The 15,005-nt window shown below is 41.0% G+C and overlaps 1 protein-coding gene across 5 annotated transcripts in view; it reads left to right on the forward strand.

Annotated features, from left to right (window-relative positions):
• Window positions 1-223: 223 nt before the first annotated feature.
• Window positions 224-15,005, forward strand: part of HERC3 (HECT and RLD domain containing E3 ubiquitin protein ligase 3) — an 88,284-nt gene continuing 73,502 nt past the window's right edge. For 2 of the 5 annotated variants that reach the window (XM_015566861.1, XM_015566862.1), the window contains exons 1-2: window positions 224-307; window positions 4,334-4,588. In XM_015566861.1, the coding sequence (XP_015422347.1) occupies window positions 4,363-4,588 (226 nt within the window). In that variant the 5' untranslated portion in view covers window positions 224-307; window positions 4,334-4,362. Of the gene's footprint in view, window positions 308-4,333; window positions 4,589-12,366; window positions 12,487-15,005 lie in introns of those variants that run through there. The other 3 variants (XM_015566858.1, XM_015566859.1, XM_015566860.1) reach the window with 2 other exon arrangements.

Consider the following 15,005-nt stretch of genomic DNA (forward strand, 5'->3'; position numbering starts at 1 on the left):
TAAATGGGAGATTTAAAGATAATTTCATTTTTATTTTAGTATCTGCTATAAATGTTAGGAATTTTTAAAGGTGCTACCTATGTCTCTAGTTCACTTTTAGAGATGATAGCTTCATAAGTTGGTTAGAGGTTCTTGTTCGTATTTAACAGTCTTGAGATGCCGTGTTTGGGGAATATTTGTTTTCAATAACATGAAGGTATTTTGTAGAGTTCGATACTAATGCTTTTTATTTCTTTAACTTGAAGATCTGCAGGGTGAGGGGTAACCATTCTGGCTCCTTGTCCAAATGCCAAGTGTGTGATCTGTGGTGAGTTACTTTGATTTCTCTGACCCTCAGTTTCCTCATCTTGTACGTTGAGATAATATCTACTTTACAGAATTAATAAGAGGATTCAACAAGATAATCTATATAAAGTACTCAAGTTACTACAGTTACCTAGAGAGGGACCTTAACAAATCCTTAATGACTTTCCTTTGCTGTGATGTAGGGAAGAGAACTGGGTGAGCCCAGGAGGTAGGAGACCTAGTTTCCAGTCTCTTCTTCATCCACTTATTTCCCAGAGGACCAAGGTTACTTGGCCATGGAAGGCCTCAGCTGCCATTAAAAAGAAGTTAGGAATGTAAGTCTCTTGCCTAAAGGTTAGATTAAGTGGACGTTTCAGGTATCCTTAATAAGGTGATCTCTTTTATGCTATACCTCTGCCCCTTTTAGACATGTTCTACATTTAGAAATAGAACTTGCTGATGTCAGTGACATGTATTTTTGTGTGTGAACCAGTAAGTGAACTAGTTTTTTGTTTAAAATATATTTTTATTGATTTCAGAGAGTAAGGGAGAGGGAGAGCGAATCAACGATAAGAGAGAATCATTGATCAGCTGCCTCCTGCCTGCCCCACACTGGGTATCGAGCCCACAACCCGGGCATGTGCCCTAACTGGGAATTGAACTGTGACCTCCTGGTTCGTAGGTCAATGCTCAATCACTGAGCAACACTGGCCAGGCATGAACTAGTTTTATTTTAAGTCAGGGTAGACATAGAAAAAGTCTGGCTAACTCTGTTGAGATTGCTTCACTTACCCTTCCCATCTCTGGCTAGCTTAGGTCTGGTTACCTATAAGTTGGAATCCTACTGTTGTCACTTAACTGCTTATTTACATGTTCTGGGGCAAGTGACCTAACCTTGCTAAGCGTTGAGGTTATTGTACAGGGCAAATTAAATAATCCGTGTAAAGTTTTTAGCACAGACTCAGATGCACAGTAGGCTTGCAGTAATAGTAGATAGTACTTTTTCTTTATTCAGCAACTATTTATTGAGCTCTTACTATGTGCCAGGCACTGTTCTAGTCTTTAGGGATAGAGAAATGAACAAAAGTGAGTGAGAAAAAAATGGGTGGGAGTACCCAGGATAGCAAATGCCAGGTGAAGAACAGTGCTAACACTGGATCTTCAAATTCATGGACACCATTAGCTACTAGATATGGGGGTTCTACCAGAGTGTACTTTTAGGTGAAAGCTGCATTATTGGCTGGTTTCTCTTCAGTGCACTGAACTTTTCTCCTGAAAGATGATTTTCTTGCCTCCTGCTACAGTTTTGGCAAAGTGTCTTGATGACCTAGACCACATTTTCTATTAGGGTTAATAATTCATACATAGGAATACAGCTTATTTGTGGTTGTCACTTAGCTACTTCTCTAGTAATTTTTATTTGACTGCCTGAAGATTCCATTACTGTAACTCAGGTGGGAAGGATTTTGAACAATAGTCCTATTTGTCGTTTTTCATAAATGGTTTCTATTAATCAGTTAAAGATGAGGCCATACTTCAGGCTTGCAGTTGTCCCAAGCTCTCAGAGTGTAGCTGATCCTCAAGGACTGATTCATGCTAAACAAATGTATAAGAAGCTGATAGATCCAGGATGTTAATTAATAATAAGAAGTAGAAATGCTAAGAAGCCTGAGATGCTTTGGTCAGCTGGTCATGGTGTTCTTTCTACATAGTAGGATCTGCCTTGGAAAACAAGTTACTTAAGGTTGCTTAATTACTCATGGAATCTAAGCAAGGCAAGTGGCTAGGTGAATTTAAAGACTAATTATAGTACTTCAGTTGTCTGCTTGGGGGACATTTTAAACAGCAAAGTTACCAGCAAAAAATATAAAAATGTGAAAAATGTGGCACTAAATAGACTGCAAAAAGACCACTTTTGAGAGTCAAAACAAGAAGGCAGAGCATCATCTTATTTGACTTCAACTGGGAACATGTGCATAGGATGATTCAAATTTTTCATCTCTTTGCACATGTCTGGGAATGATTGCTAAAATGTTCTGAGCACTGATTTTGGGGGTACAAACAAATTTTAGTGAGTAGGCAAATTCACAAGCATAGAATTGCAAATAATGAACAACTGTACTTAGGATAGTGAAGGTGGTGGTGCTGGACATTTTTGTTTAGTATGAATAAAGCTGCTGTGAGCATTTTTTATAGATTTTTAGATTATTGATTTTTAGAGAGGGAGGGAGAGAGGCAGACAGACATTGATATGAGAGAGAAACATGATTGGTTGCCTCCTGCATGTTTCCCAACTAATGATCGACCAAAACCTGGGAATCGAACCCAAGACCTTTTGGTGTATATTTTAATCCCTTTCACCTTTTTTGCCCATCCCCCCCAACAACCTTCCCATCTGGAGACCGTCAATTTATTCTCTGATCTATGAGTTTGTTTCTGTTTTGTTTGTTCATTTTTTATTTTAGATTCCACATATAAATGAAATCATATGGTATTTGTCTTTCTCTGTCAATTTGCAGTTCTCTTGGATATATAGCTAGCAGTAAAATTGCTGGATAATATGGTAACTCTATGTTTAGCCTTTTTAGGAACTGCCAGACTGTTTTCCAAAGCACCTGTGCTATATTACATTCCCATCAGCAATGTAAGAGAGCTCCACTTACTCCACATCCTCACTCACACTTGTTATTATCTGTCCTTTTTTATTATAACTATTCTAGAGGGTGTGAACTGATAGAGATGAAATTTGTTGTTTGTATGAAAGGAAAGCATGAATTTTTAATAATTACTTTTTGGGGGGAGGAGCATAAATTTTTAAAAGTAGTGAGACTTTGGGCTAGAATCAGCAGTGAACAATCAACTAAAAGTTGATTAAATACCTGCTAGATTGAAGAGGTATATGTTGTACTGTGATCTCTGATTAAGGCAATTAAAATCTGGCTGAGGAGTTAAGTTATGATACAGAGAAAGTTTTTCCTGTTCTTCTTTTTTTTTGTAAAAAATATATTTTATTGATTTCAGAGAGGATGGGAAAGAGAGAGAGAAACATCAATAATGAGAGCAAATCATTGATTGCCTGCCTCCTGCATGGGTTTGAATCTGCAACCCAGGCATGTACCCTGACTGGGAATCGAACCGTGACCTCCTGGTTCATAGGTCGAGGCTCAACCACTGAGCCACACAACAGGCCAGAGAAAGTTTTTAATCAGGGTTGGAGGGATGCAGATTGATGGTGGCTGGAATGGTCTCCAGAGGCCCTTGAGTAGGATATGAAGCTTGACTCAGATCCAGAAGGATGTGTAAGAGGAAAGAGAAGTAACATTTTTTACCCATTTCTCATTTTTTTAAAATATATTTTATGGATTTTTTACAGAGAGGAAGGGAGAGGGATAGAGAGACAGCAACAACGACAAGAGAGAAACATCGATCAGCTGCCTCTTGCACACCCCCTATTGGGGATGTGCCCGCAACCAAGGCACATGCCCTTAGCCGGAATCGAGCCTGGGACCCTTGAGCCCGCATTCTGATGCTCTATCCACTGAGCCAAAGCGGTTAGGGCCCCATTTCTCATTTTTGTTGCTAGTGGTGAATTACTGCCCAAGCTAACAATAGGCTATTTAAAGGAGCTCACAAATTTTTAAAATTTAAATAAGTAGAAAACTCAAAGGAAAAGTGCAGTGAGAAAGAACAAGGTGAGGGTAATTTCAAAGCTGTTGTACCATATGATTTGCAGAGATTGTTTTAGCAGTGCTCCTGTACTCAAGTGTTTCTCATCAGTGACCTGAAAACTCTATTCTGTATTCACAATTCATTTACACAAATAAAATTTGTTTAGAAATGTTCTTTTAAATCTTAATTTAAAACACAAAAGTGGCATTATTATTATTATAACATGACTACTTTCAACACTATTAGTAAGTATTCTTCTGAGATGCAAAGAATCTGAAGAATATTAGAGGTTATTTTTAAAAATTGATTACATTTATTACTCAATGTGATTTCCTCTGACCTATTTTTTAAAATCTTTTTTTACAAAATGTTTTTCTAGGCTACATGATCCCCTGAAGGATAAGAACAATGTTATGTTGGGGATATTGGTCTCTGGGCCAACCTGGAATCAGCACTAACCTACAAGGAATTGTGGCCGAGCCACAAGTGTGTGGATTTATATCAGACAGAAGTGTCAAGGAAGTAGCCTGTGGAGGAAACCACTCCGTGTTCCTGCTGGAGGATGGAGAGGTTTACACCTGCGGCTTGAACACCAAGGGGCAGCTGGGCCATGGGAGGGAAGGAAACAAGCCAGGTGAGTGCACCTTGTCTGCCTTGATGACGGGCGAGAAAGGCTGGGGAATGGGAGAGTGCTGGTGGAAGATTTTTTCAGCAAGTGTTTATCTTTCAGGGAGGCTCTTTGAATGGTGTAGGATTCCCTTCTGTGTGGAACTTTTTTTTTTAAATTTTTTAAAATATATTTTATTGATTTTTTACAGAGAAGAGGGGAGAGGGATAGAGAGTTAGAAACATCGATGAGAGAGAAACATTGATCAGCTGCCTCCTGCACACTCCCCACTGGGGATGTGCCCGAAACCAAGATACATGCCCTTGACCGGAATCGAACCTGGGACCCTTTAGTCCGCAGGCCGACGCTCTATCCACTGAGCCAAACCAGATAGGGCTGTGTGGAACTTTTGTGTCTAATTGAAGCCTTTTGATGGAAAACCAGACATTTCCTTTCTGTCTTTTTTTGTTGTTGATGTTAATCCTCACCTGAGGATATTTTTCCATTGATTTTTATAGAGAGTGGAAGGGAGGGGGAGAGACAGAGAGAGAAACATCAGTGTGAGAGAGACACATTGATTGGTTGCCTCCCACATGTGCCCTGACCAGGGCCGGGCATCAGGCTGCAACTGGTATGTGCCCTTGACTGGAATCAAACCCAGGACCCTTCAGTCCGTAGGCTGACACTCTATCCACTGAGCCAAACCAGCTAGGGCTCCTTTTCATCTTATTAGACAACATATGTTGTATCAGTTACCAGGGGAGGGAAGTTGACTAGTTGGTTTAGAGTTAGAGAAATAGATTTTTCTCCCATAATTGAATGCTAACACATTGTGATTATTTTGTGAATAGGTAATCCTCATACAATCTATATCAGAAGCATTTCCCTCTAATTTTTCCTCCAAAGTGCCTAGTCATTCATTTATTTCTGCAACATGCTTTTGTTAAGCAATTTGGGCTAAGGACTATGCTTGGTGTTGTGAGTAGAAAGTGAATGAGTTAGTAATGATTTGGTTCCAGGGAACCCGTGTGCAGGAATGTGTGAGGTAAGTTGGAAAACATGCTGGGGGATTGAAAGAGAGGGATTCATTTCTCCTTTGGAGGTCAGTCAAGTAGGAAGCAGGAGTAGGACTTCAGCAAGTGTGTGTGTATGTTTATTACACACACCTGGGTGTACCCAGTGATTAAAGGCATGGGTATGATGGTGCAATCTTGTTCAGGGAATGTTGAATAGTTTGGTGAGACTGTTGATGGAGGGTGAGAGAGGAGAAGTTGGAAAGGCAGAGGGCTGATTAGATTCCTTAAGTTTTAGGGTCTTTCATTTATTGATAACAGGTACTGTGTGTATTTAAAGTCCATTGGTTTAAGTTCTTTTTCCTTCCATTTTTTTTTTTTTTGTCTAAAGGATCTAAGTTTGACCTTCAGTATGTGTTTATATGGCATAGATCTATCTATAAGGTACTTTCTTAGTCTTGGATTTCAGCTACATTTAGAGGAGTGGTGATACTTGAATGAGTCTCCTTTTGGTGAGAAATGATAAGATAGGGTCTTAAGTTATGACCATGCTGTATTTTTCATATTAGCATGGCATGTGTCATTTTCTTTGTTATTTGCTGACTTTTTTATTTAATCCAAATCAAATGAAGATACTGAAGCTTCATTAAAGGACAGTCTTGTGTTTTTTTTCTAGGTGATTTTACTTTTTTGTGTTTATTTAGGCAAATCATTTTGGTGTCAGGATGAGCTAATTTTTTCTGTGACACTGGCTCCCTCTTTTCTCATATTTATTTCCTCCCATAACAAGTGGCTACATTCTGTAGTTGCCCTGCCCAAATGTCAGTGTTAACATTTCATCAATTTTATGTTGCCCACTGGATATAGGGCTGCAGGGCTGCTCTTATGTAGAATTATTAAGTATGTGAACTGTGATTTATGGGCTTTTTCCCCAATCTTTGCCTCGAGGTTCCCTCTTGGGAACCCTCCCTGCCATATCCTACCAGGCCTGCTCACCCAATGTCCTAAACAGTTGTTTCTGGACTTGGGCCCTTGGACTCTTGGGATTTCAAGGAAGTGGTTTGTAGCATGGTCCGTATGTGCACCTTTATATATACAGTGCACCTGATACTACAGTTTTTCAAATGTGAGTAGATCATGTTTTTAACTAAAATAAAAATTCAGTTAACAGTGTCACCATTTCATAAATTGAGTTAGTAATTCCTATTCATTATGTTTTACCAATTAATATAATACAGAAGTATAATATAGAATTATTATGGAGGCGGCAGGAAGGTTTTTTACTTTTAAAAATGTTTTCCATATAAGAGGAGAGTAGAAGCCACGGTCATCTTTTCTCTCCTCCTGTTAAAACTCACCCGTGTCTTACATTAATCTCCTGCTCTTGCTGTTTCTCCAGGTGAGAGTCAGTGTCTAACAACTCATGATTACAGAGGGGTCAGTGGCAGGTCACAGCCCAACATCATGCTCCTCCTTTTGGGAATATCTACATTCCATCAGGGCTTAGAGATCCTTTAGGGCCATTTCACACCAGTGACCCCTGAAAGGACTTGTATTCACCCTGACCAGCCTTTGAAGGGAGTATTTTGGGGACCAGGAGGAGATCTTTCCATTACTCCTATAGAGACAACATGGTTAGGATGAATTCTGGGTCAGACAAACCTAGTGGAGGCATTACCGTGCTCTGATTCTGTATTTTAGAGCCTCAATTCCCTTTCCTATAAAAAGAGGAGACTTCGGTTCTAGTGTAGCTCTTAAAGTAGTTTCAAATGATAAAGAAGACTCCACAAAGCTAACTGTAGCCTGTGAAGTCTGCTCTCCTGTCTGTTTTCTCTGTGACTGTGCCTTCTGTCAGGCAGCGTCCCAGCAGAGCTGGTTGCTCAGATGACTCAGGGCACACCTTTGCCTTAGAACCTGGGGTGAGAAGATTGAACTTGGGGTGGCAGGTGAGAAAGGAAACAAAATCCTGTAATCCCACAACGGCAAAGATCTGTGGAAGGCACTGTGGTGAATACATTTGAGTGCAATGTGACATTCTACCAGTGGAGCCTCCTGCCACCAGCTTTATGGAGCTAGTGGTGGGTGGTTTGTGAGCCTCTGGGAGTGAGGAGCAGCTACAATGCTTCTGCCTGTACTATAGGTCTCACCAGTTCTCTCTGTAGTAAAGGCTGAGTGATTGCAATAGACTTGAGCTAGAGGTATGCCAAGAAGGCCTTTGGATTCAACCACAGAATCCAGCCGATGTTTATAATAAAAATTTCAAATAAACAAGGTTCAAGTGTAAATTACAATAGATCCAGAAATTTCTGTCGTTGGCGAAGCTTGCCTGTTAATTATAAACTCCATAGCAGCTTTGGAATAGTTCCTCTTTGAATGGAAAGATTATGTGGGTGAGCACTTCCCTCTCTCTCTTTTTTAAAATATATTTTTACTGATTTCAGAGGGAAAGGGAAAGGGAGAGAGATAGAAACATCAATGATGAGAGAGAAACATTGATTGGCTGCCTCCTGCACGTCCCCCCTGGGGATCGAGCCTACAACCTGGCCATGTGCCCTTGACCGGAATTGAACCCAGGACCCTTCAATCCACAGACCGACGCTCTATCCACTGAGCCAAACTGGTTAGGGCCCTCTCTTCTGACTTTTTCATTGGTAGGTATGTTCTAAATCTGGGTACCATTTGGGTTTATTTTTAATGAGTGGGAAAAGAGAACGAGCTTGTTTTCTATATGTGCTTATTGAGAACTGTGACCTGGAGAGCTGCTAGGCGTGGAGGTGGTGACAGACAGACCCTGTTTCAGGTAGCCCATGCTGGCCCTGGCCCACAGAAATGCTGGCCCCAGGTAACCACTGTGGTATTTGGGGAGGGATCTTGGTAGAAGGCCACCTCACCAGAGGACATGTTTCTGGGGATAGTGGGCAAGTCTGAGATTTCAAGTTGACGACATTGCCCAGACCAAAGGACTCTGCAGTTTGAAGGATTAAAAGGAGTGAGGGGAAGGAAAAGTGGAAGGTGATGGTATAGGCAATGTACCAGGATGAAATTCTTCTATTTGAACATGTGCCTTGAGTCAGTCCTGCCAACTGTCACATATCAGTTTATACTGATATTTTTATCTTTTAATATATTTTTATTGATTTCAGAGAGGAAGGGAGAGGGAGAGAGAAACATTGATCAGCTGCCTCCTAGATGCCCCCTATTGGGGATTGAGCCCGCAGTCTGGGCTTGTGCCCTTGACCGGAATTGAATGTGGACCTTTCAGTCTGCAGGCCAGTAGACTAACATTTTTGTGTCAACCCTTTTGGATTCATATCTGAGCAAAACCAGCTAGGGCTATACTGATATTTTATACGTTGTGTCCAACCGGCACAGTTGCAAGGTACACAAATTCATTTTTTGGAAGCATCCTATACCTGTGACAGAGCAGGCACATATATTTTTCCATTGTGTCAGGCAACTTAGGGTTCTAGCTTAGGTGTCTCCATGACTCATTCATTTGTGCTTTAGCCAAGGGCAAAGATGCCTGTGATTCCCAGAAACATTTTTCGTGGGCAGAATGCCAAACCCCGTCTAAACTCAATGTCCAACTTTAAAAAAAAAGTGTTGGATTATAATTATTTTGAATATTCTTCTCTCACATGACTTTTCTCTCTTTATGCTCTCCTTTGTGTGATACATTCTTAACTCTCCCTTCCAAAATCAGGGATGGTTTCATTGATCAGGACATTGTATAATTATTTCTAATTTCTTTATGTTTTTGCTAATGAATTCATCTGATAACTTTGTAAGAGTTGCATTATGGGAAGAATTATGTCCCTTCCTTTTTAAATAAAGCATGCAAACAAAAACATGACTATATTCTAAATGATGACATTTTATAAGTAATTAATCTACCTTGGAATATTTTATTAAACTAAAATAGGAACTGGTTGCCTATAGAGAAAATTGAAAAATTTTACTTCAGTTTACTGTGCTTCTTTTATTCCCACCCAGCCACATTGTCAGCACTAGTCTTCAGCTAATTGGACAGTTTTCCTTTCCCAATATTTAGTTGATTTCCCATGTTGGGATTAGCATAAACTAATCCTCTGAATTATTGTAAACCTTTTTTCCTATCTTGAGTAGACAAGAACTGTATTAGCTGCAATTATTTAGTTTAACCTAATTTGTTAAATTTTTAAAAATTCTGCCATAACCGGTTTGGCTCAGTGGATAGAGCATCAGCCTGCGGACTGAAAGGTCCCAGGTTCGATTCTGGTCAAGGGCATGTACCTTGGTTGCGGGCACATCCCCTGTGGGAGGTGTGCAGGAGGCAGCTGATCGATGTTTCTCTCTCGATGTTACTAACTCTCTATCTCTCTCTCTCCCTTCCTCTCTGTAAAAAATCAATAAAATATATTTAAAAAAATTTTTCTTTTTAAATTCTGCATAGACATCCCAGGAAGCCTTTTCCTAGCAAACCCCAATTTATGAGTAGACTAACATTTTTGTGTCAACCCTTTTGGAATCATATCTATGATTGGTTTCTTTTACTTTCTCCTGAGTTACTGAGTTAGTTTCTCTCTTGCAGGTAATTTAATCCAATTCACATTCACATTTTGTAATCAGTCTAATCATTTCCATAATGCTCATCACCATATGTAACAGCTCTTCTGCTGTTTTTAAAAAAATATATATTTTATTAATTTTTTACAGAGAGGAAGGGAGAGAGATAGAGTTAGAAACATCAATGAGAGAGAAACTTTGATCAGCTGCCTCCTGCACACCCCCTTCTGGGAATGTGCCCGAAACCAAGGTACATGCCCTTGACCCGAATTGAACCTGGGACCCTTCAGTCCGCAGGCCAACACTCTATCCACTGAGCCAAACTGGTTAGGGCTCTCCCACTGTTTTGATAAATGAGGTTTATAAAGCAGAACATCTCAAAAGCCTTAATTCCCAGAGCTGTGTTTGCTGCTAACCCTGGTAGAAATAACACTTTGAACTAGTAGCTTATCAGCTTGCTTTCTGTGGGGGGCTGTTTCTCTCTTCTCCATGTCCCGCATGGAAAAGGAAACAGTCCATTTGCTGAGTGGAGGAGCTGGGGATCAAAAAATTAAAGACCAAGACGCAGAAATAGATTTTAAGCTGGGGCCAGGTGGGCGCCATCCTCTCTGATGGAGAGGCGGCAAAAAGGCGGGCTGAGCCACAGAGCAGGTTTATTTTAAAGGCCTAGATTTACATATCTAGTTCCGCCCCTGCCTGATTAACATGTCCAGCCTTCTTGGGGAAAGCATGTTCCCAGGGCGTGGCTCTGCCTATGCTCTGAGTTCAGCTGACAATAATTATAAGAAAATGCCTAGGTGCCTCCCAGGCGGCCCTCTACACTTTCCTGTCACTGAACGACTCAATAACTTTGTTGTTAATCAGCTTTCTGCCAAAAAGCAAACTAGCTGAGCTGAAAGGAAATAGAAGAAATTTTATGACTTCCTGTTATTGAAGTGTTTGTTTCCATAACTCTGATATCAAAGGCAGAAGGAAGTGTTCAGATCTCAACACTGCACTTGTTAGGGGCGCTGTCCCTTCCTCATTAGGAGTGGCAGGTGGTCTGGGAGAGTGTATACCCTTTCTGATGATGATAATAATGGTGGTAATCAAACTGGTTGACTTTTTTGATAGCTGAGTGGACAGCTTTCTGGTCCAGAGGCCTACGGCAGTGGTCGGCAAACTGCAGCTCGCGAGTCACATTCGGCTCTTTGGCCCCTCAAGTGTGGCTCTTCCACAAAATACCGACTTCTGCGCATGGGCCACGAAGTTTCAATTGCACTGTGTGTGTGCTCCCACACGTGGTATTTTGTGGAAGAGCCACACTCAAGGGGCTGCAGTTTGCCGACCACTGGCCTAGGGATCAGAAGCAAATGTCATTTAATAGTTTTATTTTCTGGTGTGTTTAATCAAGAGTTATAAGGAATTCTTTATATGGTAGTCAGCCTATTTCTCTAAAGATGTTAGAAAATGAATACTTATTAATGAACAACTCTAATGTGAGTATTATTTGTGTATTATTTAAAAATTTTTGCAGTATTTTTAAGTAATTAACACAGTGGTTTGTGTTGTGATACATTTGTTAATTTGTAAATGTGGTTAACCGCATATGCATATTATAAGCTACCTTGATGTGCTTAGCTTTTTCTTAATTGTTGACACTATTACAGATGTGCTTAGCATTTTTAAGCTGACTAATCCTTATGATAGCCCTGTAAAGTAGATCAGTATTATTATCGTAGGTATATGTAATGAGAAAAGGAAAAGGAATTGAGTTTGAGTCTTGCTTAGGTACTGACAGTTTGGTTTTAAAATTCTAGAATTATGTCCACAGACATGTTTTTAACCTCAGGTTGATTGGCAGAATTAATAGAATTATTTTGTTCTTTACCTTATTGGTACCAAGAAAAGTAACTTGTATATAGTGGGCATTTTGGAAAAACTGATTAGCCCTGTAAGACATGCATACATATATCTTATCTCTACACCATAGTTAACATTGATTCTGGACCCAAATTGCAAAGATAGGAGAAGCAAATACCATGCATGTACACTAAAGGCTGCTTTGTGATGCTCCTGGTGGACTTGACGTGGTTCAGCAACAATTATGTGATTGGATATTGCCATAGTTCAGAACATAGAGTGCAATCTGATCCCAGCTGAATTCTGTGAACGTTTATTGTAGGCTTCCAGTTAGCTTTGATGGGTGAATCTTTGGACAGAGATGTAAATAACCTGAAAGAAGGTTTTCCTTTTTGCATTCTGCAGTTGCTTAAGAAGAGATCACTCTGAACTCTGAACCTATCTGATACCTGCTTTTTTTGTTTTTAAATGGGCCTGTATCAGTCAGGATGCTTTCAGGTGCAAGTAACAGAATATAGTACTAAGGTAAATATGGAATAAGTAGTGAGTAAAACTTAGGATCTTATATAAGAGGTCTAGAGAGAGAGATTTCTAGGATTGGTTAAATCAGGGGCACATCAGGCACCCAGGTGCTTCCTATTTTTCTGTTCTGCCATCTTCATTTCCTTGGGTTTGTCCTCTCAAGGACACCAGGTAATTGTCACAGCTTCTGCCATCGTATCCTCACACAACTGTATTCAAAGGCAGACAGAAAGGGGAGTTTCAAAATGGGGAAAGTTTTTCCTAGGAACCCCCAGCATACATCCTCTTTTGTCTCATTGGCCCTGTCTGGGTTACAGGCCAACTGAGAGCAATCATTTTCATGCATAAGTGAAATAAGAATTATCAGATTGGCACAGTCAAGGCTTGTCTGCTATGTTTGGGGAGGGGCCCAGCATCCCTGACAGTTCTGGTGCAAGAAAGAAGTGGGCGATAGCTGATGGGTAAGCAATGCATAGTCTCTTCCACAAGACTGATTTTGTAATTGTGTGCAAATTTGGGTCTTTGACACCTTAAAGTGGAATCATGAATCTTATTTTTGTTCCATATTATGATCTATAATTTATGAATTCAAACCTTCACATCTGCTTTTAAAACAAAACTAATGGCTGTTATCATGAGGCAATGACTTTCTCTAGTGTTTATTATATGATATGTGATGTCAAATTGTGTATTTCCTAAGAGTTAGTATATTACTCATGTTTGTATCTTAGTATTAAGTACAACGTGGTAGGCACATAGTGTACAAAAGTGTTAAATAAGTAAAATGTCTCATGGGTTTTATTATTTTGTAACTTTGCCATGTTCTGTATGAGCTTGGGAGATGGCTTGGGTTGGGTAAACACAGATCAGAGTGATCCCATTTTTTAAAAAATTGCTGAATTTTAAGGATGGAGAATAAAAGAGTGACTTGAATGGCAAAAATTGCCATTTATCAGGCTTCACAGAACTAAGAGTGGATTTGGTGTCATGCAGCAGAACTTCTCCAAAGAGAGCTGTAGAAGACTCGGCAGCTTCAGTTTAGTAAACTCTACCATTCGTTTTACACATTTTTAGAAAGACTGCAAAAATCATGAATTGCCTGAGAACATTTTCTTTAACAAGTGGTATCACCTGGTCCATGAGTCAGTCATTTATTACTAGTGGTCCGCCCTCCTCCCTCCCGCAGTCATTTAACTGTCAAACTTCTATATAATAAAGAGCCAGGGTCGTAACCACTGAAGGCCCACCAGACCAGAAGTCAGTGCTGGGTTGCCAGCACTGACTGGGACAGCTGCGGGCACCCTGCTCCAGTACTAACTGCCTAGGGCAGTGGTCGGCAAACTCATTAGTCAACAGAGCCAAATATCAATAGTACAACGATTGATATTTCTTTTGAGAGCCAAATTTTTTAAACTTAAACTATATAGGTAGGTACATTGTTATTAACTTAATTAGGGTACTCCTAAGCTGGCCTTTGCTAAAAACGTCCTCAATCTGATTGAGGTATGTTTGCTGAGGTTGACCCCTTCCAACTCTCCCATCCACACTTGTCTTGTAGCCACTCCCCCGCGCTGCGACTCTCATCTCCCGACCGACCGACCGACCGACCGACCAACACCCCCCACTTCTTACCTGTCCCCTTTCAATGAGGGCATGGGACAGGGGCAACCTATATTTTCCTGCTCAAATCGTCCCGGCCAACAGCCGTGCCTCCATTTCTCTCCAGGCCTCCACTGGGGCTGCTGATCAGGACCCGTTGATAGGCCCAGAGATACTGACTGGCATAGAAATTGACCAATCAGAACCAAATCTGGGTGAATGTAAGGAGCCAATGGCTGCCTAGGAGGCAGAGCTTTTGACGCTGACTGGCATAGAAACTGCCCAATCAGAACCAACTTGGCCAGCAGAGGATAGCAGTTGGGGGTGAGATCAGGCCTGCAGGGGAGGGCAGTTGGGAGCCAGATCAGGACGGCAAGGGAGGGCAGTTAGGGCGATCAGGCTGGCAGACAGAGAGGTTAGGGTAATCAGGCAGGCAGAGGGGTTAGGGGCAATTAGGTAGGTGCTGGGGTCCAACCCCAGCAGGTCCAGGGGTCCCCAAAGGTGTGGACGGAGTCGGCGAAGAAGGAATGACACGGAGACAGCGTTCAGTTGATCGGCAGCCTTGCCAGGATCTCTAGCCACAATCTCCAGCCAAGTTCTGTGTCCCTGTTATCTTGCTAGGTTCTCCAGCCAGGTTCTCCAGCCGTGTGCTGTAGCCATGTTCCCTCGCTAGGTTCTCCAGCCAGGTTCTGTCCAGGTTCTCCAGTGAAGTTCTGGTGTTTATTGTCTTGTTACATCTGTATTTATACCAGTTGATTTTAATCCTGTCAATTTCTATTGCAAAGGTTAGGGCGTTTCTTATCTCCATTCCAGGGAGTAAAGATTATGTAGCTTAAGCGTGATTGTTTGTAGTTAAAGTGATTAACTACCCGCCTGGCACTTAGTTAAGGGGTTTTATCCCCTCCCTAACTTCAGGAAAAAAT

The sequence above is a fragment of the Myotis davidii genome, unplaced genomic scaffold, assembly GCF_000327345.1.
Source record: "Myotis davidii unplaced genomic scaffold, ASM32734v1 scaffold963, whole genome shotgun sequence".
Classification (NCBI taxonomy): Eukaryota; Metazoa; Chordata; class Mammalia; order Chiroptera; family Vespertilionidae; genus Myotis; species Myotis davidii.